The sequence below is a fragment of the Erythrolamprus reginae genome, chromosome 9 (assembly GCF_031021105.1).
Source record: "Erythrolamprus reginae isolate rEryReg1 chromosome 9, rEryReg1.hap1, whole genome shotgun sequence".
Taxonomy (NCBI): Eukaryota; Metazoa; Chordata; class Lepidosauria; order Squamata; family Dipsadidae; genus Erythrolamprus; species Erythrolamprus reginae.
The window spans coordinates 53641771-53668787 of NC_091958.1; the positions used below are offsets into that span (position 1 = coordinate 53641771).

The 27017-nt window shown below is 42.1% G+C and overlaps 1 protein-coding gene across 11 annotated transcripts in view; it reads right to left on the minus strand.

Moving 5' to 3' along the window:
- LOC139172333 (cytochrome P450 3A29-like) overlaps positions 1-27017 on the minus strand; it is a 106532-nt gene that overhangs the window by 37886 nt on the left and 41629 nt on the right. For 4 of the 11 annotated variants that reach the window (XM_070761323.1, XM_070761327.1, XM_070761328.1 and 1 more), the window contains exon 3: positions 2664-2716. In XM_070761323.1, coding sequence (XP_070617424.1) covers positions 2664-2716 — 53 coding nt within the window. Of the gene's footprint in view, positions 1-2663; positions 2717-3832; positions 5121-8921; positions 9116-18611; positions 19220-19643; positions 19807-20644; positions 20872-21494; positions 21656-22066; positions 22140-23033; positions 23162-24622; positions 24772-25002; positions 25092-27017 lie in introns of those variants that run through there. The other 7 variants (XM_070761329.1, XM_070761335.1, XM_070761336.1 and 4 more) reach the window with 6 other exon arrangements.

The window sequence follows — 27017 nt, forward strand, 5'->3', positions numbered from 1 at the left end:
GAACAATTGGCTAAGCAGAGAAGATTGTCTGATGTTCAGCAAGCTCAGAGAATGCCAAGGACCCTTCACTTCCACCCTGAGTGACAGGGCGGAGAGGGGCAGCATACAAATCTAATAAATAATAATAATAATAATAATAATAATAATAATAATAATAATAATTGATATCCAAAGGGACATGCCTGTTGCACCTGGGATTGTGCACAATTGTTTACCCTTTAAGAGTTCAAGGAGGGGAGCAAAGAAGGGCGGGGCTCTCAGGAATGATGAGAGGATGTCCAACTTACATCTCTGATCAAAACCAAATGAAACAATGCTGAGGCCCCCACAGAGAAGGCTCTTCCCCTAGGTCCCACCAAATGACATTGTCTAGTTGAAGGGGCCTGGAAAAGACCAACTCTGAGGGACTTAACTGGCCACTGGGATTCATGCGGCATATTTATCTCCTCCCACTTATTACTACAACCTTCTTGCTTATATCTTTCACTTTATATTGTTTTTATTTGTTTCCTAGTATGATTTGATCACTTACTAGTAACCTTGACTATCATTAAATGTTCTATCTTTTTATTCTTGATGAATGTATTTATATTGTCCAAGCCTGGGGGGCTTTCCCAGAGCATTAACTCAGCACAATGAGATATCACAGATTATTTTATTGGCAGGCATTCCCAATCAATAACTTACGATTGATTCTTCTGCAATGTAATCTTTCCCATTGTACAGGTAAAAAGAGGTCAAATTGTTCCATGCTCTGCCCTCATACAGTTCTACATGTTGCTTTTACATGCTGGACTGTTCTCTCCAATAACTCCTCATCCCGAGTCAGAGACAATAGGAATACGCAGATATGGTCACATGTAAAACTACATTACTCAGAGTGTCTTAAAGAAACATGTTGTTGCAGCATAGCAAATTATGTTAGAATAGGATTGTATTAAAAATCTGGACCTCTAGCATAAAAAAACCCTGATTCTATAAAATCAGGACAGGAGGACACCAATCTGCATTCCTGGGAAACAAAAGGGGCTCAAATAAAACATCTCACAATAAACAAAGTTTTCACCACTATAGGATCAAAGGGGGGAATTTATATTGCCTAAGGCATACAACAGCAGGACAGAGTGATTAAGGAAGATTAGCAAGATTAGAAGGAAGATTAGAGAAATTAGGTGTGAGAACATCTGCTCTTGGAGAGAGTTTTCCAGGAAATTGTTCCTTGATATCTATGGGAAAGGAAGAACTCAAAAATACGTTTGAAGTTGTATCATTTGACATGTATATGTAATCATACCCCATTTCCTTATGTTCCCAAATAAAAAGGAGTACATGGCTCTACACCATGTCACTTCACCCAGAGAGAGACAATGTGTCCAAGCTTTCTTTCTAGGATTCGTGTTCGTGAGTGACCCCACACGGCTGGGTTGCTCTTAGCCTCTTTTGAAGGCATTGCTTTCATTAGGGACTCAGCAGCATCCACAACATATCTTTAATACAAGCTAACTATTTCTGACTGTGGTGACAGCACACTCCCTGCCTGGAATTTGTAAAATTCCATTACTAATTAGCAAATAAATTGAAATAAACAGAGGTGTAGGCTAAATAGTGCAACTTAACTATCTGAGTAACTAAATTAAACAGGGCTTATAATCAAATAATGCAAACATTGAGGTAGATACAAGACATGCAAAGCTTGAGGTTCAGTCTTAAAGCTCGATCTGTTTTCTCATCAAGACTATATTGGTGACTGATCTGGGGTGGAGCTTTTGGGTGAAAGTCTTTGAGCTGGGCAGAACTTGGAGTACAAGTCCCATGTGCCAAGAGCTTGGCCAAAAAAGAATTCTCTTCTCTTCTCTTCTCTTCTCTTCTCTCCTCTCCTCTCCTCTCCTCTCCTCTCCTCTCCTCTCCTCTCCTCTCCTCTCCTCTCCTCTCCTATTCTATTCTATTCCATTTCACTCTACTCAACTCTACTCCACTCTATTCTATTTGACTGTGGGGAAGCTGCAATAGTTGTTTCCCTAAATATGCCCATATCACACCAACACTCCGCAGTCTGCATTGGTTGCCGATCAGTTTCCAGTCACAATTCAAAGTGTTGGTTATGACCGATAAAGCCCTTCATGGCACCGGACCAGATTATCTCCGGGACCGCCTTCTGCTGCACGAATCCCAGCGACCAGTTAGGTCCCACAGAGTGGATCTTCTCCGGGTCCCGTCAACTAAACAATGTCGGTTGGTGGGGCCCAGGGGAAGAGCCTTCTCTGTGGCGGCCCCGACCCTCTGGAACCAACTCCCCCCACAGATTAGAATAGCCTTTCGTAAGCTCCTCAAAACCCACCTATGCCGTCAGGCATGGGGGAATTAAGATAATCTTCCCCCTAGGCTCCTACAATTTATGCATGGTATGTTTGTATGTGTGATTGGTTTTATAACAAAGGTTTTTAGCTGTTGTAGTATTGGATTTTTACATTCTGTTTTTTGTCACTGCTGTTAGCCACCCCGAGTCCATGGAGAGGGGCGGCATACAAATCAAATCAAATCAAATCAAATCAAATCAAATCAAATCAAATCAAATCAAATCAAATCAAATCAAATCAAATCAAATCAAATCAAATCAATAAATGTGAGGATGTTCTGGAGGTAACATTCAACAGGCGACTTACCCCCAGATCTTGCCATATTTCTCATAGCATCTTTGGTCGAACGGCATAAAACCCTGTTGAATTAATGAGGAAGATCAATGAAAACCCGGCAATGCCACCCTTTCTCCAGCAAAGACTGGAAGACTTGAAGAGGCTTCTATCCGCACATCTTGAATCTCGGTTGATGAGATGTTTCGGGGATAAGAATTTCAGAATGAAGACCCAGGAGGTGCCAAAGAAAGTCAGTTGGCTTTCGAGCTGGTCCTCAACTTACAAAAGAAGAGAATGGTTGGATGTTGAGGACTAGCTGTAGTAGTAGTCCTTTATTCTCCTGGATCTTCTTTTGAGGAGGCCAAGAAGAGGTGACACAAGTCGCAATCGTATCATCCCCTTTTAATGACCCCACAATCGCTTGCAGGGTGGAGCCTGGGCAACTGAATGGTGCTAGCAGAGTATTTAATGGCCAGACGCCCTTCCTGTTGCTGATGAGGAGTTTTCTTCAGCAGATATGTTCTCATTGTGCCCAGAGAGAGAGAAATACCTGCCTCTACCTAGGATTGAACTCACAGCCTCCAGATTGTGAGGCTAGAGCTCAACCTCTAGGCCAGTGATTTTCAACCTTTTTTGAGCTGCGGCACATTTTTTACATTTACAAAACCATGGGGAACATTGAGTGGGGGGGGGGGTGGCTAAAAAAATATTGGACAAAAAAATTCTCTCTATTCCTCCCTTTTGCTCTATTTCTCTCTCCCTCTTTTTCTCCCTTCCTCTTTTTTCTCTCTCTCCATCCCTCTTTCTTTCTCTCTTCCTTCTTTCCTCTTTTTTGCTCTTTCTCTCTACCTCCCTACCTCCCTCTATGTCTTTCTCTCTCCCACCTTCCCTCCCTCTCTCTCTTTTTCTTTCTTTCTCTCTCTTGCTTGCTTTCTCTCGTTTTCTTTCTCTCTCTCTCTTTCTTTCTTTCTCTCTTGTTTTCTTTCTCTGAGCTTCGCGGCACACCTGACCATGTCTCACGGCACACTAGTGTGCCACGGCACACTGGTTGAAAAACACTGCTCTAGGCCACCACAACACTCCTGACACAATTCACAATATCCCCCACAATTCAGGAAAGGGAAAAAGAAAAAGAAAGACCCATTTTCACCCCAAAATGTTTGTTTTTCTGTACAAGCTATTAAGGATGCGAAACTCACATTCCGATAATGGTGGAGTGTTCCGATGAAAGGCAGAGGTCTTGGCCCAGGAATTCCCAACTTTTTAAAGAAATTATATGGCCAGATCCCATAGCTGGAAAAAAGGAAAAGAAAACAATATAAGCAGGATAATCAGTCAGGACAAGAAGCACTGGATGGAAACTAATCAAGCAAAGAAGCATCCTAGAATTAAGGAGAAATTTCCTGACATTTAGAAACATAGAAACATAGCAGATTGACGGCAAAGAAAGACCTCATGGTCCATCCAGTCTGCCCTTATACTATTTCCTATATTTTATCTTAGGATGGATCTATGTTTATCCCAGGCATGTTTAAATTCAGATTTACCAACCACATCTGCTGGAAGTTTGTTCCAAGCATCTACTCCTCTTTCAGTCAAATAATATTGTGTCACGTGGCTTCTGATCTTTCCCCCAACTAACCTCAGATTGTGTCTCCTTGTTCTTGGGTTCACTTTCCTATTTAAAACATTTCCCTCCTGAACCTTATTTAACCCTTTGACATATTTAAATGTTTCGACCATGTCCGTCCGTCCCCCCTTTCCCTTTTGTCCTCCAGACTATATGGACTATACAGAGTTCATTAGGTCTTCATTTAGAACAAGTAAATGGTGGAATGACCTGCCTGCAGAAGTTGTAAATGCTCCAACACTGGAAGTTTTAAAGAAGAGATTGGACAGCTATTTCTCTGAAATGGTATAGAGTTTCTGCCTAAGCAGGAGGTTGGACTAGAAGACCTACAAGGTCCCTTCTAACTCTGTTATTCCAACTTCCTAATTTTAGAGGGATCTGAACAAGGAAAGCTTGGCAGGTGGAGAAGATCAGAAGATCCACCATCCCCACCTTGAAGGACAGCAAAGATGTCCTAGATATACAGAATGGGCAGATGACCTTGATAAAACTATGCAGAAACTGTTTGATAGATAAAAGGGGTCAGAATTTTCTCTTAAGTCAAGAAAGGAAGTTTGCACATTGAAGGTGTTCAATCAAACAATCCCCTGTTCTATTGTTCTGTCGGACTCTCTGGTAGAATCCTCCCAAAAATTCACAGGTACAAATTTCAGACACACACACGTTTGAAAATTCAAAACAATGTTCTTTATAATGACAATTCACTTAAACCAAGCCCTCTTTTGGTATAGCAAAGAGCACTCGTCTCCAACCAGACTGGTAATTTGTACAAGTCCCTTATCAGTTCTGTGATACTTAGCTTGCAACTGTGAGGCAATTCACAGTCCTTCTTCTTCCACAAAGTGAAACACACTTTGCTCTGGTTTGGTTTCAAAGTGGGGAAAAATCAGCACACAAAAAGTCAAAGTTAGCAAAGCAGTCACGAAACACAAGGATCAGATAATCCTCCACAATGGCCAAACCCACAGGCTGCTCTTTATAGCAGCCTCACTAATCACCACAGCCCCACCCAACCACAGGTGGCCTCATTTTCTTTGATAATAATCTCTCAGTTGTTGCTGCCTATGCATCGCTCTCCGCATGCATGGCTGTATCATTAACTCTTGTTCTGAATCCAAGGAGGAGCTAGATAATTGATCTCCTTCTGAGCTGTCTGCCACACTCTCCTCCTCCCTGTCACTCATGTCTTCTTGGTCAGAGGAGCCTTCATCATCAGATTCCACTGGGGGCAAAACAGGCCTGCAGCATGTGGATGTCTCCCCCACATCCATAGTCCTTGGGGCAGGAGCTGGGCCAGAGATAACCACAACATCTATAAGGAGGCCCTGTTATATAAGAGAAGAGAAGAGAAGAGAAGAGAAGAAGACAAGACAAGATAGAGAAGAGAAGAGTGTGGAGTGGAGCAGAGTAGAGTAGAGTAGAGTAGAGGAGAGTAGAAAATAAGACAGAATAGAAGAGTGAAAATAAGATAGAGAAGAGACAGTAGAGTAGAGTAAAAGAGAGTAGAAAAGAGTGGAAGAGAAGAGAAAAGAGTAGAAGAGTAGAGAAGAGAAGAGACAGTAGAATAGAGTAGAGTAAAAGAGAGTAGAAGAGAGTGGAAGAGAAGAGAAAAGAGTAGAAGAGTAGAGAAGAGAAGAGGCAGTAGAATAGAGTAGAGTAAAAGAGAGTAGAAGAGAGTGGAAGAGAAGAGAAAAGAGTAGAAGAGTAGAGAAGAGAAGAGACAGTAGAATAGAGTAGAGTAAAAGAGAGTAGAAGAGAGTGGAAGAGAAGAGAAAAGAGTAGAAGAGTAGAGAAGAGAAGAGGCAGTAGAATAGAGTAGAGTAAAAGAGAGTAGAAGAGAGTGGAAGAGAAGAGAAAAGAGTAGAAGAGTAGAGTAGAGAAGAGAAGAGGCAGTAGAATAGAGTAGAGTAAAAGAGAGTAGAAGAGAGTGGAAGAGAAGAGAAAAGAGTAGAAGAGTTGAGTAGAGAAGAGAAGAGAAGAGACAGTAGAATAGAGTAGAGTAAAAGAGAGTAGAAGAGAGTGGAAGAGAAGAGAAAAGAGTAGAAGAGTAGAGAAGAGAAGAGAAGAGGCAGTAGAATAGAGTAGAGTAAAAGAGAGTAGAAGAGAGTGGAAGAGAAGAGAAAAGAAAAGAGTAGAAGAGTAGAGAAGAGAAGAGGCAGTAGAATAGAGTAGAGTAAAAGAGAGTAGAAGAGAGTGGAAGAGAAGAGAAAAGAGTAGAAGAGTAGAGTAGAGAAGAGAAGAGACAGTAGAATAGAGTAGAGTAGAAAAGAGTAGAAGAGAGTGGAAGAGAAGAGAAAAGAGTAGAAGAGTAGAGAAGAGAAGAGAAGAGAAGAGGCAGTAGAGTAGAGTAGAAGAGAAGAGAAGAGAAGTGATAAGATAAGATAAGATTTATTTATTTTATTTATTTGGATTTATATGTTGCCCCTTTCCAAGGACTCGGGGCGGCTCAGAGCATCTACAGAAAAAAACAGGAAACAATCATAACAATCCAATTATACCTTAAAAAAAAACAATCTTAAAATTCTAATTAAATCTATCAATATCATTCATTCGGACGTCAAACTAAGCATTCATCGGTCAGGGGGGAAGGTCTAAGGAACCCCAGGCCTGGCAGCAAAGATGAGTTTTTAAACTTTTTCGGAGGGCAAGGAGGGTGGGGGCAGTACGAATCTCTGGGGGGAGCTGATTCCAGAGGGCCGGGCCCCCCACAGAGAAGGCTCTTCCTCTAGGTCCCACCAGCCGACATTGTTTGGTCGACGGGACCCTAAGGAGACCAACTCTGTGGGACCTCACCGTTCGCTGGGATTCGTGCAGCAGAAGGCGGTCTCGGAGATAATCTGGTCCTATGCCATGTAGAGCTTTAGAGGTCATAACCAACACTTTGAATTGTGTCCGGAAACAAATTGGTAGCCAATGCAGATAAGATAAGATAGAGAAGAGAAGAGTGTGGAGTAGAGGAGAGTAGAGTAGAAGAGAGTAGAAGAGAGTAGAAGAGAAGAGAGAAGAGTAAAAGAGTGAAGATAAGATAGAGAAGAGAAGAGTGTGGAGTAGAGGAGAGGAGAGGAGAAGAGAGTAGAAGAGAAGAGAGAAGAGTAAAAGAGTGAAGATAAGATGGTCACCTAACATCAAAAACATCATCAAAAAAGCACAACAAAGAATGTTCTTTCTGCGCCAGCTCAGGAAGCTCAAACTGCCCAAGGAGCTGCTGATTCAGTTCTATAGAGGAATCATTGAGTCTGTCATCTGCACCTCTATAACTGTCTGGTTTGGTGCTGCAACCCAACAGGACCGACACAGACTTCAGAGGATAATCAGAATTGCAGAAAAAACAATTGCTGCCAATCTGCCTTCCATTGAGGACCTGTATACTGCACGAGTCAAAAAGAGGGCGGGTAAAATATTTACTGACCCCTCACATCCTGGACACAAATTGTTTCAACTCCTACCCTCAAAACGTCGCTACAGAGCACTGCACACCAAGACAACTAGACACAAGAACAGTTTTTTCCCGAACGCCATTACTCTACTAAACAAATAATTCCCTCAACACTGTCAGACTTTCTACTAAATCTGCACTTCTATTCTACTAGTTTTTCTCATCATTCCTATCACCCATTTCCTCCCATGTTGACTGTATGACTGTAACTTGTTGCGTATATCCTAAGATTTTTATTAATATTGCTTCTTCATTGCTTATTTGACCCCTATGACAATCATTAAGTGTCGTACCACATGATTCTTGACAAATGTATATTTTATTTTATGTACGTTGAGAGCATCTGCACCAAGACAAATTCCTTGTGTGTCCAATCACACTTGGCCTATAAAATTCTATTCTATTCTATTCTATTCTATTCTAGAGAAGAGACAGTAGAGTAGAATAGAGTAGAAGAGAAGGGGAGGGAAGGGAAGGGAAGGGAAGAGAGAATAGAGTAGAATAGTAGAAATGAAGAGAAGAGAGTAAAGTAGAGTAGAAGAGAAGAGACAGTAGAGTAGAGTAGAGTAGAGAAGAGAAGAGAAGAGAAGAGAAGAGAAGAGAAGAGAAGAGAAGAGAAGAGAGAAGAGTAGAAGAGAAAAGAACAGGACAGAAGACCGACAGCTTCTACGCTAATCCGACTCCAGAGCCAGTAAGTGATTGTCCTTCCTTCTCTCCCACAGAACAATCCCACAGAACAACTAACGCTCAACGTTTTACCCTTAGACTGTCTACTGTAGACCTCTCCAGGTTCTTAAGAGGTCAGTAAGGGGCGTGCATAAGTGCACCAGCGTGCCTTCCGTCCCCTGTCCTAATCCTCTCAAACCTACATTATGTACTAGACAAAATAAATAAATAATTTTTTTAAAAAAATGAAAAGAGGAAGAGGGGAGGATATAATTGAAGACACCCTAAAAATCAAATCTTTGCACGATCTTTGTTTCTTTTATTTATTTATTTTCTTCTGTATCTCTACATGTTTACATTGTTATTTGTACCTAAATGTATTTACTGCATTTATTCTTGTAAATAAAAACTTTATTTTTTAAAAAAACCCTGCAATCAAAGAACCGGCTCAACCTTTCGCTTTTACACCACCGAGCGCTACAATCCCGTAACTCCGGGGAGGGGGCTCCTTGCCCCCGTTTTACTCTCCCCCCGCCCGCACACCCCCGGCCCCCACCTACAGCACCAGCAGGCCCAGGAGGAGCAGGGCGAGCGCCCAGGTTTCCAGCGCCCAGCCGAGGATCGCGTCTCCCATGGCGAGTGTGGCTGCGGAGCTTCCAGAGAACTCGGCAACTTTTGAGCCGCCGCTGGAAGTTCCCGAGGTTTTGTAGTCGCTGTCGGAGTGGACAAGAGCCAAGGTCGGGGCTCCCCCTCGGGTCACTCTCCGGGGAGGGGGGTGGGGTGTTCATACGTCCTTGGCTGCAGCGGCCAACCCATGACTGCTGGAGAGGTTCGCTCCTTCTCCTCCTCTTTCAACATCACTCTTTCTCCTTCTTTCTCTGCCTCCTTCTCTCCTCTCTTCCCTTCCTGTCTCCACCACCACCATTCCTTGTCTTTTTCTTCCTTCTCTTTATTCTTCTCCTCTTCCTTTATTCTTCTCCACCACCATTACTTCTCTTTCTCCTTTATTCCCCTTCTCCTGTCTTCCCTTCCTGTCTCCTTCACCTCCACCATAATTCCTTCTCCTTCATTCTCTTTCTCCTCTCTTCCCTTCCGGTCTCCTTCTCCACCACCATTCCTTGTCTTTTTCTTCCTTCTCTTTCTCCTTCTCTTCTTGCTTTATTCTTCTCCACCACCATTCCTTCTCTTTCTCCTTCATTCCCTTTCTCCTCTCTTCCCTTCCTATCTCCTTCACCTCCACCATAATTCCTTCTCCTTCATTCTCTTTCTCCTCTCTTCTTTTCCTGTCTCCTTTTTCACCACCATTCCTTCTCCTCCACTCCCAGGGAAGTTTTAATAAATCCTAGACTGCTTGGCCAACTCAGGACTTCTGGAGAGGTTCGCTCCTCCTCCTCCTCCTGGTTCAACATCACTCTTTCTCCTGCTTTCTCTGTCTCCTTCTTGCCTGTCTTCCCTTCCTGTCTCCTCCACCATCATTCCTTCTCCTTCTCCTTCATTTTCTCCTCTCTTCTTTTCCTGTCTCCTTCTTCACCACCATTCCTTCTCCTCCAGTCCCTTGGACAATTTCATAAATCTTAGACTGCCCAGCCAACCCAGGATTTCTGGAGAGGTTCGCTCCTCCTCCTCTTCCTCATTCAATGTCACTCTTTCTCCATCTTTCTCTTTTTTGGTCTTCCCTTCCTGTCTCCTCCACCATCATTCCTTCTTCTCTTCCTTCTCCTTCACTCTCCCTTCTCTTTCTCCTCTCTTCCCTTCCTGTCTCCTCAATGTCCATCACATTGAAAGGCGCCTCCAAGGCCTCTACTCACCTTTCTCCTTCCACCCTCTCCTTGCCTGCCCACGCAGTCTCCTTAGTGCCCAAAAGGAAGGAAGGAAGTGGTTGGAGCTAAGCAGCCCCCATGAGAAAGAGTTGGCAAAACAGCTCAGTTCAAATTGGATCTGACCCAGAAGGAGGCTCAGCAGAATTACATCCAGAATTTCTTTTCTTTTTCAGAATCAAAGTGGTCCGCATTTTAACTGGTCAAGCAAGATGTCATTTCGATCACTGAAGTTGCAGTGATTGGCAGCCTTGTGGAGGGCGGCAATATATTGATTTGTAGATTTGTTATTTATTTATTTTGTTTTGTTAAATACGTATTGGTAGCATACAAAGTTATAACAATATTTATATATGTATGATACTAATAAAAGAGAAACATTAGGACAGGGGATGGTAGGCACACTGGTGCACTTATGCACGCCCCTTACTGACCTCTTAGGAATCGGGAGAGGTCAACAGTGGATAGTCTAAGGGTAAAGTTTGGGGGGTTAGGAGATGATACTACAGAGTCAGGTAGTGAGTTCCATGCATTAACTACTCGGTTAATAAAGTCGTATTTCCTGCAGTCTAGTTTGGAGCGGTTTACTTTAAGTTTGTATCTGTTGTGTGCTCATGTGTGGTTGTGGTTGAAGCTGAAGTAGTCGTTGACAGGAAGGATGTTGTAGCAGATGATTTTATGAGCTATGCTTAGGTCGTGTTTAAGGTGATGTAGGTCTAAGCTTTCTAAACCTAGGATTGTAAGTCTAGTTGCGTAGGATATTTTGTTGTGAGTGGAGGAGTGGAGGGCTCTTTTAGTAAAGTATCTAGTAAAATGTTTATGTCTGAAATGCAGTGTGGGTTCCAGACAGATGAGCTCTGGTTAGTAGTGTGAGATTAGTGGAGCAGAAGCTACGTGGATTAAGTTAACAACTCTTGAAGCATTTTGTTGCAGTGGGCTTTGGCACTTAGGTCGTTTGATATGAGCATTCCAAGGTCTTTTACGGAGTGAGGTTTGTCTGTAATGACTTGTTTATTCAGCTTATATTTGTTGTTCTGATTCTTTTTGCCAATATGTAGAACAGAGCGTTTGTTCGTTGAAATTTGGAGTTGCCAGATGTTTCACCATTTGGACACAAAGTCAAGGTCTTTTTGGAGAGTACTGTAGTTTGTCATGAACCACTGAGTCGAAACAAATTGGTAGCCAATGCTGATAAGATAAAATAGAGAAGAGAAGAGTGTGGAGGAGAGGAGAGTAGAGTAGAAGAGAGTAGAAGAGAAGAGAGAAGAGTAAAAGAGTGAAGATAAGATAGAGAAGAGACAGTAGAGTAGAATAGAGTAGAAAAGAAGGGAAGGGAAGAGAGAATAGAGTAGAATAGTAGAAAAGAAGAGAAGAGAGTAAAGTAGAGTAGAGTAGAGAAGAGAAGAGAAGGGAAGAGAGAAGAGAGTAGAGTATAAGAGAAAAGGACAGAACAGAAGACCGACAGCTTCTACGCTAATCCGACTCCAGAGCCAGTAAGTGATTGTCCTTCCTTCTCTCCTTCTTTCCTCTCTTCCCTTCCTGTCTCCTTCTCCACCATTCCTTCTCCTCCACCATCATTCCTTCTCTTTCTCCTTCATTCCCACTCTCCTCTATTCTCTTCCTGTCTCCCCCACCATTGTTCCTTCTCTTTCTCCTTTGTTCTCCTTCTCCTGTCCTCCCTTCCTGTCTTCTTCTCCTCCACCACCATAATTCCTTCTCCTTCTCCTTCATTCTCTTTCTCCTCTCTTCCCTTCCTGTCTCCTTCTCCACCACCATTCCTTCTCCTCCACTCCCTGGGAGAATTTCATAAATCCTAGACTGCCTGGTCAACCCAGGACTTCTGGAGAGGTTCTCTCCTTCTCCTCCTCCTTCAACATCACTCTTTCTCCTTCTTTGTCTCCTTCTTGCCTGTCTTCCCTTCCTGTTTCCTCCACCATCATTCCTTCTCCTTCATTCTCTTTCTCCTCTCTTCTTTTCCTGTCTCCTTCTCCTCCACCATCATTCCTTTGCTTTCTCTTCCTTCTCTTTCTCCTTCTCCTCTCTTCCTTTCTCCACCACCATTTCCTTCCCTTCCTGTCTCCTTCTCCACTATTCCTTCTCCTCCACTAACATTCCTTCTCTTTTTTCTTCTCCTTCATTCTCTTTCTCCTCTCTTTTTTTCCTGTCTCCTTCTCCTCCACCATCATTCCTTCTCTTTCTCTTCCTTCTCTTTCTCCTTCTCCTCTCTTCCTTTCTCCTTCTCCTCCACCATCATTCCTTCTCTTTCTCTTCCTTCTCTTTCTCCTTCTCCTCTCTTCCTTTCTCCTTCTCCTCCACCATCATTCCTTCTCTTTCTCTTCCTTCTCTTTCTCCTCTTTTCCTTTCTCCTTCTCTACCACCATTCCTTCTCTTTCTCCCTCCTTCCCTTCCTGTCTCCTTCTCCACTATTCCTTCCCCTCCACTAACATTCCTTCCCTTTCTTCTTTTCCTTCATTCTCTTTCTCCTCTCTTCTTTTCCTGTCTCCTTCTCTTCCACTCCCTGGGACAATTTCATAAATCTTAGACTGCCCGGACAACCCAGGACTTCTGGAGAGGTTCTCTCCTTCTCCTCCTCACCTTTCTCCTTCCACCCTCTCCTTGCCTGCCCATGCAGGCTCCTTAGTGCCCCAAAAGAAAGGAAGGAAGTGATTGGAGCTAAGCAGCCAGCATGAGAAAGAGTTGGCAAAAAAGCTCAGTTTAAATTGGATTTGACAGAGAAGGAGCCTCAGCAGAATTACATCAGAATTTCTTTTCTTTTTCAGAATCAAAGTGGTCAATTTTTTCATTTCCCTTTTCATTTCATTGTTCGTTTGTTTGTTTGTCTGTCTGTCTGTCTGTCTGTCTGTCTGTCTGTCTGTCTGTCTGTCTGTCTGTCTGTCTGTCTATCTATCTATCTATCTATCTATCTATCTATCTATCTATTTATATGCCGCCCCTCTCCGAAGACTCGGGGCAGCTAACAGCAATCATAAAACACTGTACAGTAATAATCCAATACTAAAAACGATTAAAAACCCATTAATATAAAAAACCAAACATACATACAGACATACCATGCATAAAATTGTAAAGGCCTAGGGGGAAAGGGAATCTCAATTCCCCCATGCCTGGCGGCAGAGGTGGGTTTAAAGTAGCTTACAAAAGGCAAGGAGTTTGGGGGCAATTCTAATCTCTGGGGGGAGTTGGTTCCAGAGGGCTGGGGCCACCACAGAGAAGGCTCTTCCCCTGGGTCCTGCCAAGCAGCATTGTTTAGTCGACGGGACCTGGAGAAGGCCCACTCTGTGGGACCTAACTGGTCGCTGGGATTCATGCACCAGAAGGTGGTCCCTGAGATAATCTGGTCCGGTGCCATGAAGGGCTTTATAGGTCATAACCAACACTTTGAACTGTGACTGGAAACTGATCGGCAACCAATGCAGACTGCGGAGTGTTGGTGTGACATGGGCATATTTGGAAAAGCCCATGATTGTTCTCGCAGCTGCATTCTGCACTATCTGAAGTTTCCGAACACTTTTCAAAGGTAGCCCCATGTACAGAGCGTTACAGTAGTCGAGCCTCAAGGTGATGAGGGCATGAGTGACTGTGAGTAGTGACTCCCGGTCCAATTATGTTGAGAAACGTTCAAATTATTATGGCAATGCCCAAGATAGTTCCCTGTTGAAAAAGTCAACAATTCTGCTAAGTTCTGTCAGTGCAAAGACTCACCTATCTAACAGTATCTATTGTTTGCCCGTGTATTGTTGAAGTTGAAGCTGAAGTAATCGTTGATAGGTAAGACATTGTAGCAGACAATGTTGTGTACTGAACTTAATTCATACTGCATCTAATCGTATGTCATTGATCAACTCCCAGAAGATATTACGTAATGGAATGAGGTCACCTTGTATGGTGAGGTCTTTCCCCCAATACTTTGTTGTTGTGGTTAGCTCTGGCCCAGCTCCTGTCCCAAGGACTGTGGGTGTGGGGGAGACATCCACATGCTGCAGGCCTGTTTTGCCCCCGGTGGAATCTGATGATGAAGGCTCCTCTGACCAAGAAGATATGAGTGACAGGGAGAAGGAGAGTGTGGCAGACAGCTCAGACGGAGATCAATTATCTAGCTCCTCCTTGGATTCAGAACAAGAGTTAATGATACAGCCACACATGCGGAGAGTGATGCATAGGCAGCAACAACTGAGAGATTATTATCAAAGAAAATGAGGCCACCTGTGGTTGGGTTGACTGACTTGTTGTGTGCTGATTTTTCCCTGCTTTGAAACTAAACCAGAGCAAAGTGTGTTTCACTTTGTGAAAGAAGAAGGACTGTGAATTGCCTCACAGCTGCAAGCTAAGTATCACAAAACTGATAAGGGACTTGTACAAATTACCAGTTTGTTTGGAGACGAGTGCTCTTTGCTATATCAAAAGAGGGCTTGGTTTAAGTGAATTTTTATTATAAAGAACATTGTTTTGAATTTTCAAACGTGTGTGTGTCTGAAATTTGTACCTGTGAATTTTGGGGAGGATTCTACCAGAGAGCCCGACAGAACACTTTGTAATGACTGTTTAATTCAAAAGTTGTGTTTAGACAGGATACTAGTCTGCTTTTATTGTGAAATATTTTCACGACCAACAGGTGCTTTACCTTCTCCAAGTGCAGCAGCTCTCCACAAAACCACTTTTATTTATTTCATCACCTTTCTACCCCATCAGCGTTTGCCCAGGTTCGCCTGGTGCACCAGTTGCGGCCCTATTCGGACCGGGACTCATTGCTCACAGTCACTCATGCCCTCATCACCTCGAGGTTCGACTACTGTAATGCTCTCTACATGGGGCTACCTTTGAAAAGTGTTCGGAAACTTCAGATCGTGCAGAATGCAGCTGCGAGAGCAATCATGGGCTTCCCCAAATATGTCCATGTTTCACCATCACTCCGCAGTCTGCATTGGCTGCCGATCAATTTCCGGTCACAATTCAAAGTGTTGGTTATGACCTTTAAAGCCCTTCATGGCACTGGACCAGAATATCTCCGAGACCGCCTTCTGCCGCACGAATCCCAGCAACCGATTAGGTCCCACAGAGTGGGCCTTCTCCGGGTCCCGTCAACTAAACAATGTCGGTTGGCGGGCCCCAGGGGAAGAGCCTTCTCTTTGGCGGCCCCGACTCTCTGGAACCAACTCCCCCCGGAGATTAGAACTGCCCCTACTCTCCCTGCCTTCCGTAAACTCCTTAAAACCCACCTCTGCCGTCAGGCATGGGGGAACTGAAATACCTCCCCCGGGCATATACAATTTATGAATGGTATGTTTGTATGTATGTGTGTTTAGAAAATGGGGTCTTTTAAATATTTTTAAACAGTAATTTAGATTTGTTGTAAATTGTTTTTCACTTTGTTGTGAGCCGCCCTGAGTCTGCGGAGAGGGGCGGTATACAAATCTAAATAATAAATAAACAAATAAATGAATGAATGAATGAATGAATGAATGAATCAATCAATCAATCAATCAATCAATCAATCAGTCAAGGAATCCAGAGGCAGCTGACTTGGAAACTTGTGCTGGTACCCAACGCAGCCCACTTGAATGCTTGTGGCACAAGTCACTCAAAATCAAGTGATGTAAACACTTTTTTTTGAATAATTTTTTTTGAATTTTTTAAAAATGTAAGACAGACAAAACTAACAACATTTAACATGTATAGGAGCCACCATTGCTCCTCTTATTATAGGTCTTCCTAATACAAAGATAAAGTAATTCTATTTTAGATCTATACAGAAAAGTAAACTTATTGATGAAATATCTATTTGTATAGAATACTAATATGCAAAGAAAAATAAACCTAAAATTTCAAACATTTTCTATTGATTATATAATTATGGTTAAATAGTTAAACTCAGTTAATAGAAGTAGTGTTATTCATTGATTTTCACTGTAAGTTGTATTCAAAAATATACCTTTTACTGTTTCATACTTCGTTTTATTATCTTCAATAATCTTTTTTTCTCAAATTCCACCATTTATACACTTTTTCCCAAATTTTATAAAATTCAGATTCCACTTGATTATTTAACCTTCTCGTCATCCTATCCAATTCTGCACATTTCATAATGTGAATGATTAAGCAGCCATTAAACAAAGATGATAGATACCTACTGGTAAACATTTTAACTACTGCAAGAATAACATTCACCCAGTCTTGGAAATTGGATCAAACCACATTTACCCTAAATTTCCTAAACGAGGACCCGGATTGTGGGGGCAATATGCTGGCTCCGTTAAAAAGTGCTATTGCTAACATGTTGTAAGCCGCCCTGAGTCTTAAGGAGAAGGGCGGTATAAAAATCGAATAAATAAATAAATTTCATTAACAAAACTCATGAATGTTCTGAGCTGACCAAAATGACCCTCGAACTACAGGACAAAGAGGAATCCGAGTTCTATAAAGCGTGGGAAAAATGGTACATCTGGCTGAACAATATACAACGCCATCATGATCTTTTTACCCTTCACCCAAACAATTATCCCACAAACTTATAAAATAATATTAGGACTCATTGATAAAAGGATGAATAAATTCAAAACGACCGAACCTAAACTCTAACTCAAATTTAGCAACCTAAAATAATGCACTTGGGGAAAAGGAATCCTCAATCTGAGTATTGCATTGGCAGTTCTGTGTTAGCAAAAACTTCAGAAGAGAAGGATTTAGGGGTAAAAGTTAAAAGATCAAGAAGAAACAGAATACAGTATTATAAAGTCTGGGACAATGTTTACAATTGGTTAGAACAAAAGATTAAGGGGATAATAAATAATGGTTAATTAATGGATAACTATAGAGAACATTTAAATTGAACATTTGTTAAAGAGGTACTAGGTAAATAAGAGTATTGTTTCTTGAAATTTTATTTACATTTTTAAATTTTACTCTAAACAACTTCTGAAAAGAGCAGGGGGGATAAAAGCTGTTGTATATGTTTTATGTTTGTTTTTGTTTTGTCTCTGTCTAATTAAAAAAAACCAATGAACTAAAGTGTCACCATCAATGAGCTGTTGGACACTATTACTTGGCTTGTTGTCTGGATGATTCAGGGTGGGGAATTTGTGGTGGATGGGGTGCGTTTTGGGGATTGTGTCTGTTGCATCTGGTCTTTATGTGTTACGTGAATTTCCGTGTATGGTATACTGTATATACATACAATGACAATATGTATATGTATATATATACATACAATGACAGTATCTGTGTTAGCAAAAACGTCAGAAGAGAAGGATTTAGGGGTAGTGATTTCTGACAGTCTCAAAATAGGTGAGCAGTGCGGTCGGGCGGTAGGAAAAGCAAGTAGGATGCTTGGCTGCATAGCTAGAGGTATAACAAGCAGGAAGAGGGAGAATGTGATCCCCTTATATAGAGCGCTGGTGAAACCACATTTGGAGTACTGTGTTCAGTTCTGGAGACCTCACCTACAAAAAGATATTGACAAAATTGAACGGGTCCAAAGACGGGCTACAAGAATGGTGGAAGGTCTTAAGCATAAAACGTATCAGGAAAGACTTCATGAACTCCATCTGTATAGTCTGGAGGACAGAAAGGAAAGGGGGGACATGATCGAAACATTTAAATATGTTAAAGGGTTAAATAAGGCTCAGGAGGGAAGTGTTTTTAATAGGAAAGTGAACACAAGAACAAGGGGACACAATCTGAAGTTAGTTGGGGGAAAGATCAAAAGCAACATGAGAAAATATTATTTTACTGAAAGAGTAGTAGATCCTTGGAACAAACTTCCAGCAGATGTGGTTGGTAAATCTACAGTAAATGAATTTGAACATGCCTGGGATAAACATATATCCATTGTAAGATAAAATACAGGAAATAGTATAAGGGCAGACTAGATGGACCAGGAGGTCTTTTTCTGCTGTCAATTTTCTATGTTTCTATGTTTCTAAAACTTTCATCTATATTGATAGTAAAGATCTTAAAAGCTGTAGAGCAGTGTTTCCCAACCTTGGCCACTTGAAAATATTTGGACTTCAACTCCCAGAATTCCCTAGCCAGCGAATGCTGGCTGGGGAATTCTAGGAGTTGAAGTCCAGATATCTTCAAGTGGCCAAGGTTGGGAAACACTGCTGTAGAGTAATCGAGTGAACAGATAAGTTGACACTATTTACGACATTTGATAAATTTATAGATTTCCTTTTTTAATTTTTAATTTTTCCTCTTCTCTTTCCCTCCCCATTTTCTCTCTTTTGCTTTCTCTCTCTTTAGCTTTATTTTCTTCTATATATGTAAGTGTGTATTTTGATTTATAACTGTATACTCTAACTTCATATACATTTGTACCAATACTCACATAGTCCTTTTGCTTTATGTATCCCCTCCCCTATTTATTTTCAATAAAGATTATATTTTCTTTAAACAAACAAAATCAAGTGATGTGTGTATTAAACCAGCATGTTTATTATTATTTTAAAAGTGAAGACATCAGGGATCCCAAGATTAACTGAGAAAGTGTTTAAATAAGCATTTGATTCTATAGATTGCGATTGCTGCTGCTATATGGCATGAAAGGAAGGAAGGAAGGAAGGAAGGAAAATAGAGTGGAGGGAAGAGAAAGGAGGGAAGGAAAGAAGGAGGGTGGAGGGGAGAGAGGATGGGATGGAGAAAGGGAGAGAGGGAAGGGAAGGGAAGAAGAAAGGAAGGAAGGTTAGAAGAAGGAAGGAAGGTTAGAAGAAGGAAGGAAGGAAGGAAGGAAAATAGAGGGGAGGGAAGAGAAAGGAGGAAAGGAAAGAAGGAGGGTGGAAGGGAGAGAGGAGGGGATGGAGAAAGGGAGAGAGGGAAGGGAAGGGAAGAAGGAAGGAAGGAAGGTTAGAAGAAGGAAGGAAGGAAGGAAGGAAGGAAGGAAGGAAGGAAGGAAGGAACCACAGCCTCTTTAGAGCTTCCAGAAGATCTACTCCCCATGTTTCACAACAACTCTGGGCACCAACTTCAATATGATGGGCTTCTTTGTCTTGAATAATCCTTTGTCTTCCACCTCCAGGGGAATCTTCCCAAGTGACCAAAAGAAAGGGAGATAGAAAACATCAGAGGCATGGAATTAAACAGAGGTGGCCTACTATGTTTTACATACATGCCCTTTCCCACGTCTATGCAATGCCTTGGTTGCATTTTGTTCAACTCAAACACCACCACCATCACCACCACCCATGGTCTAGGGGATTCACTCTGCTGTGAGCACCAAAACTCTATTAAAACATAGAAGCAAAACCTAGGCATTGCAGAATCACACAACATGGACGAGGCTTCTCATCCTGGTAAGATGACCCTGTCTTTCCAAAGAGATCTTGCTTTCACATTCATCACCTTTTTGTGTCTTTGAACAAGACATTCATGTCAGATGGGGAATCGGTTGAGTAAACTCGATAGCCAATGAGGAGGAACCAGCTTCCAACCCAAGTTGTAAAACTCACCGGTGTTTCCTTGCAGGTTTGAAAGCGAAACCTTTGCAGCGTGACCACCAGGCCCATTTTCAGCACCAGGCGGGCGAAACGCATCGCGATGCAGTTCCTCGGACCGGCTCCGAAAGGGAGGAAGACATACGGGTCGAGGCTCTCTTTGTTCTCTTTGCTAAACCTATTTGCAAGTCAGAAAAGAATCACGGCTGAGTAAGGCTATTATTCCCAATAGTCTGTACATTTCTGTAGTTAGGATACCCCTTTGCTCCTTCACCCCTGGATAAACTGGCCAGACACGAATGAAGAAAGTTAAATATTTGCCGAGACAGATCATTGGAGTTCAGTGTCTAAACTGTTGTGGTGGAATGCAGCCTGGATTCCAAGAAGGAAGGGGCTGCATTTCAGAGGGGTAAGAGACTGAAATCTATACAGTTTGGTTGGTGGGGAGAGAATTAAGGCTGCCCTACTGTATCAATTCTCAGAGCATTTTAGGAGAAGAGTGGGCATAGCTGGGAAGGTGGTCATTACCCTGGAATAATTATGTCCCACAGTCTTAAGTTCAACCCCTTAAGCTTCATTCATCCTTATCTGGTGCCAATTTAAAACTTCAGCCAGTTTGATTTTTGGCTTGAGCAATAAATCTTCTGAATTTCAACATAGCATATGTTATGATTCACTGCCTCTGACAAGTATATTTTTAATGATGTAAAGGGTTACTTTAGTTTGGCAAGATTCTGTCTACAGGTGAGGAGACCTATTTAAAAGTAGCTTCTGCTTAATTCATTTGAACTTCTTGAGGACTTATGCCAAAGAATCCTGGAGTCTACTAGGACAGGGGTAGGCAAAGTTGGCTCTTCTGTGACATGTGGACTTCAAATCCCAGAATTCCTGAGCTAGCATGATTGGCTCTGGAATTCTGGGAGTTGAAGTCCACAAGTCATAGAAGAGCCAACTTTGCATCCACTAATTGGATGCTAGGTCATCCAATTAGTGACAGCTAATTCCTCACAACATACCTCTCAGGTCTGAACTCTTCGGGCTCAGGCCAATATTCGGGAATCCGGTGTAGGACATACACTGGAATCAAAACCACGGTCCCTTTTGGGATGGTCACTCCATGGATTTCCACGGTCTTTTTGCAAACTCTGTCAAGTCTTGTTCCCGGAGGGTAAAGGCGAAAAGTTTCATTCACCACCATATCTAGATATTCCATTTGATGGAGTGCGTCATAGGTGGGAGGGGTCTGCACAAAAAGCCCAAACAAGACAAAATAAAGGAATATGGTATTCTAGTATATAAGAAGTATGAAACAGTGTCTCAGTGGTGAGACACTGAGCTTGTCGATCAGACATTCAGCAGTTCAATGGTTCGAATCCCTAGCACCACATAATGGGGTGAGCTTCTGTTGCTTGTCTCAGCTTCTGCCAACCTAGCAACCCTTCCCTGGTGCAGAGCTGAAGGGATTGGCTACTATACCCTAGAGGATAATTCTCTGCCTTACAAGGCAAAGGTTGCAGGTTCAAGTCCCAGTGGGTATGGCTAGGTGATGAGGCCAAAATAAGGCCGAAATAGATCTATCCTAGTCTCCCTTAATTTTCAAATTCAGCCAAAGCATGTGACACACACATACACATACATATATAGAGCTGAAGGGATTGGATACTGTAGCCTAGAGGATAATTCTCTGCCTTACAAGGCAAAGGTTGCAGGTTCAAATCCCAGTGGGTATGGCTAGCTGATGAGGCCAAAATAAGGCCGAAATAGATCTATCCTAGTCTCCCTTAATTTTCAAATTCAGCAAAAAAAAACATATAGATAGATAGATAGATAGATAATGTTATATCCCCCTGCAAAAAAGGGTCTTACCTGATTGGGAAAAGTGTCATTGACCTCTTGGTACAATTTCTCTTGAATATCGGGATTGGTGGCCAGGCAATAAGACATGATGCTGAGGGAAGAACCGATGGTATCATAGCCACCCAAAATAAAAAAAATTGTCTGGGCCAGAATCTCTTTGTCTGTTAAAGCTGTTGGAGGAGAAAGGAAAGGACAGAAGAAGCTTGTGATCAAAGCCACGACATTCACTCTCATGGCACACCTACACAACAGCACGTATCTCAGATTGACTTGTGATCCAGAGGACAACTTTCAACATATCTCTCCCTCTAACTCCCTGCCTCTTTCTCTCTCTCCTTCCTTCCTTCCTTCCTTCCTTCCGAATAAAGTTTTTTTAAATCCCTAATCAAGGGGTAAAAATAATGTGCTGAAGCTGACCAGACTAAGGATGCGAGTCAGATGAAGAGGTCTCCATGAGTTTTGCCAAGGAGAGATTCTAACAGATTCTTTCCCTATTTTCCTCACCAAAAACTAAGATGCACCTTATACTCTGAAAAATATGATATATATTTTTTTTTCAAAAGCAAGTTCTGTAATTTTACCTTTCTCTGAATTTGGGTCTCTGGAGGCTGCTGCTTGAGCATCTATCATGAGCTGAAGAAAATCAACGCGGTTCTGGAAAGGTAGAGAGACCAAAAAGTGACATTAAGGAGATGCAACTATCAATGATGGGTGCATTGCAGTCTTACAAAGAATGTGAGGTGTGCTTTGTGCTCTCCGAGTTTGCTTGCTTTTTGCAGGTGTTTTATGACCCAACTAAAGAACATCATCAGTGCTAGAAGGGAGAGGGTTAGGAGGAGGAGCAGGAGGAAGAGGAGGAGGAGGAGAAGGACTGGAGTCCTTGGTGCTTCTTGACAATATCTTCTAGACAACATCAGAAGTGCTATTAGGGAGAAGTGTTTCATTATCATCATAGAGAAGGAAAAATCCATTGTGTATAAAATAGTTTAAGTTTTATTTTAACAAGATCAGTGTCTGCTGTTTTAGGTTCTGTTTTAACAAGATAAGTGTTTGCTGTTTTAACTTTTGTGATAAGAAGACAAGCGTCTGATGCTCTTGTGGAAGGGAACTGACCCGGGGTGGCGCAGCCGGTAGAGTGCTGTACTGCAGGCCACTGAAGCTGACCGTAGATCTTGAAGGTCAGCGGTTCAAATCTCATCACCGGCTCAAGGTTGACTCAGCCTTCCATCCTTCCGAGGTGGGTAAAATGAGGACCCAGATTGTGGGGGAAATATGCTGGTTCTATTAAAAAGTGCTATTGCTAACATGTTATAAGCCGCCCTGAGTCTAAAGAGAAGGGCGGCATAAAAATCGAATAAATAAATAAATAAATAATAAATAAACTCCTGCTGAAGTGTCTTTATTAAGTAAACTGTCCGATACTTGACATCCTCCAGGTTTCCAAAGCAAGTTGAAAATTAACTGTGACACTTGGAAGGCACAAACATACACCAAGCGCACGAGGGCTATGGAAGAAGAGCAAGCATGAGACACAAAGCCCAGACTGACCGTGTGGTCCTTCTTTTGGCGATCTTCTTTGATTTTCTTGATGACCTCGAGGAAGAAGTCTGTGGAAGACTTGGGGAATATGGTGAAGTTGAGCTTTTCCAACACTGGGATAAGGAATGGGAAAAGGGCTGGGGGGAGGTGTGGGGTGGGAGAAAAGCAAACAGGTTATTTGTGTGAACACAACCAAGCTGTAATACAGCAACAAGAAAAACCCTTAGGAAGCCTCCATGAGCTTTGTCAAGGAGAGATTCTAGCAAAATTGTAGTATGCGTGATGGTAACAATTATGATTGAAGCAGCCTAAAACTGATTCCGTCAGCAAATAAATAAATAAATGATGCTTAATAAAATCACCAGTTAGCGCAATAGCGACAGCCATAGCACCTAAACTTATATACTGCTTTACAGTGCTTTACAACCCTCTCTAAGCAGTTTATAGAGTCAGCTTTCTTGTCCCCAACAATCTGGGTCCTCGTTTTACCCACCTCAGAAGGGCGGAAGGCTGAGTCAACCTGGAGCCTGCTGAGATTTGAACTGCCAAATTGCAAGCAGCTGGCAGTCAACAAAAGTAGCTAGCCTGCAGTAGTGCGCTCTTATCATTGTGCCACCAAGACTCATGAATAGCTTTCTTCTACCCAACAGATTCCTAAATTACTATCCCCACTACTAACAACTAACACAGTAGCCAATGAAAATCTTGGTTGATGCTGATTTAGGGTAAATATATTGGGTATGTCAAATTTAATGAAAAGAAGGATTAGGCGAGACATGATAGCAGTGTTCCAATATCTCAGGAATTGCCACAAAGAAGAAGGAATCAGGCTATTTTCCAAAGCACCTGAGGGTAGGACAAGAAGCAACGGGTGGAAACTAATCAAGGAGAGAAGCAACTTAGAACTAAGGATAAAATTCCTGACAGTTAGAACAATTGATCAGTGGAATGGCTCGCCTCCAGAAGTTGTGAATGCTCCAACACTGGAAGTTTTTAAGAAGACATTGGATAACCATCTGTCTGATGATAGTGTGGCATCTCCTGCCCAAGCAGCCAGTTGGACTAGAAGACCTTAAAGGTCCTTTGAGTAAATAGCTTGAATCATCCTAATAATTTTTTCTCAAAATTTCATATTTCCAAATTTATTAATATAGAATTCCCAATTTAAACTATCAAATGCCTTTTGTGCATTGAGGAATATGAATGCTGCAGGTTTTCCTGGGTTTAGCTCATAATACCCTAATAAATCCATTATTTCTTATATTGTTTACAATATGTCTCTGGGAGAACACCATTCTGGTCCAGATGAATAGCCCTAATGAATTTTTTTTTAACCTTTCCACCATAACTGTTGTGTATATTTTATAGCCAGCACTTAGCAGCAAGATTGGCCTATAGTTTTGGATCTTCTGTCTCTCTTCTCCTTTAGAGACTCTGTCTATGATTTTTTTCTCCTCTTTTCAACTAATGTTTATAGAAAGATTTAAAAAAAAGAAAAGTAGAAGAAGTTATGAGAATTTTACAAAAGTATCATCTGAATCCTCCATAAAAATGTCAAGTACGACGGGTGGCCTATTTGGCCTACAAAGATACTTTACCAGACAAGATTGTAAGAGGGCCAAGGAAGCTAAAGTTGATGAATTTCTTCATTTGCACAACAATCGGATCATTGGGATGGTTGAGGGAATCAATGTTGACACTGAATGAACAGCTGGTTACCACATCCAAGGTGTAGGCTGCAAAGACCCTGGAAGGAATGAAGAAGAAGCATAGTGTAGAGGTTCAACCATTGGAAGCCACTTCATTATACATTCAACAGATGATCTCAGGGAATCCTTAACGGTTGCAGGAGGGATTCCATGTACTGTATTATGGAAAATGTGAATCCACTTTTATACATTTGGATTACAAATTCACCCTTTCTAAATTTCTGTTGGAAAAGGAATGCTTCCTAGCCAATCTCACAGATATTACTCACAGCTTCATATCTAGGGTTTCCTCATTCTCCAATTTCTTCTGAATGTTCTTCTCCAAGATTTTATTATAATGGTTGATGATGGGCATCATCTGAAAGGAAGACCAGTGGACAAGATGCTGAAGACACTTTGTAGAACGAAAGCAACAAGTCAGCTCAGACAGCCATTTTCACTACTTCAACCAAATGATTTGCTTGTCTGGTGAAATTGCCAAATCTCAACCAACAAATGCTCTGTCCTACACATTGGCAAAAAGAATCGGAACACCAAATACAGGCTGAATAAACAAGACTTTACAGACGACCCTCACTCCGTCAAAGACGTTGGAATACTCATATCAAATGACCTAAGTGCCAAAGCCCACTGCAACAACATCACCAAAAAGACTTCAAGAGTTGTTAACTTTATCCTACATAGCTTCTGCTCTGGCAATCTCACGCTACTAACCAGAGCATGCAAAACTTTTGCCAGACCAATCCTTGAATACAGCTCATCTGTCTGGAACCCACACCGCATTTCGGACATAAACACTCTAGAAAATGTCCAGAGATACGTCACTAAAAGAGCACTCCAGTCCTCCCCTCACAACAGAATACCCTATGCAACTAGATTTTCAATCCTAGGTTTACAAAGCTTAGAACTAAACACCTTAAACATGATCTAAGCATAGCCCATAAAATCATATGCTACAACATCCTTCCTGTCAACGACTACCTCAGATTCAACCACAACAACACACGAGCTCACAATAGATACAAACTTAAAGTAAACCGCCCTAAACTCAACTGTAGGAAATACTACTTTAGTAACCGGGTAGTTGATGCATGGAACTCACTACCGGACTCTGTAGTATCATCACCTAACCCCCAAAACTTTACCCTTAGACTATCTATGGTTGACCTCTGCCAATTCTTAAGAGGTCAGTAAGGGGCGTGCAAAAGTGCACCAGTGTGCCTTCCGTCCCCTGTCCTAATGTTTTTTACTAGTATCATGTATATGAATATTATTGTATCTTTGCATACCACCAATATGCACTTGATGAAACAAATTAAAAAATGAAATAGATCCCATTCATTGAAGATCATGGATCATAGCAACATACAAAAGTTGGCTGGTTATAAAATTCCACTAAGATTGATGAAGATGAGCAGAGCTCAGCTGATTTTCTTAGAAATTGCAAAGCTCCATCATTCAAAAGTTAATAGCAAACCTATGCTAACCAGGTTTTTCCTCTCCAATTCTGGAAATAATTACTTCTAATTGAATGAATTGTAGCTGAAATAAAATAGCACTCATGAAAACCTTTTCCCATCTGACGTTCTCTTGCCCTGATAGTCAGATAAAGAGAGTTGGAACCCCAGTTCATCCACAAGGCTCAAAGTTACTTTGATACAGGAAAGGTGGAATAGCCAAACGGTTCGTATACCTACTCCAAGGTGGGCTGGAATTTCTTAGAAAGTGTTGTGATTCAGCCTGAGGCTCCTCAGGGACCGGCTGGATCTCTGCCGGATCCATGCCCAGAGGAGGAGGACAGTGAACAGGAGGGGGAGGACCAGGCAGACGGGGGAGAGGAACGTCAGGAAGAGGAGGAGGGAGAGCAGCCTGAGACCCCCGGGGGGGGGGGGCTCTCCCCAGCTAGTAGCCTGGATTCATTGGATGAAGAATCCATCCCTGAATTGGCAACAGCTGGGTTTGGGTGTGGTTCTCCTCAGCAGGGTTGAAAAGGCAGGCCCGCCCTTACAGTCTTGTGGAGTGTTATCAACTGGGAGTCCTGTGACCTTGCTTCGATCCTCGGCGTCTCTGATCTTGGCTTGTGGCCTAGAAGTCTGGAAGACTTGGGGGAGGCGTGGGTTTTATTATCTCCAGCGTTGTTTTTGCCAGCAAGAATCCTGTTTTATTGCCTGGCCTTCGTGAAACCTCTGTGAAGCTTCAGAGTGTTCCTGTCTGTAAGAACAGTTTTTGTTACCTGTGTTTGCTTTCAATTATATAAACTGCCTTTGCTTTTTACCAGTGTGTC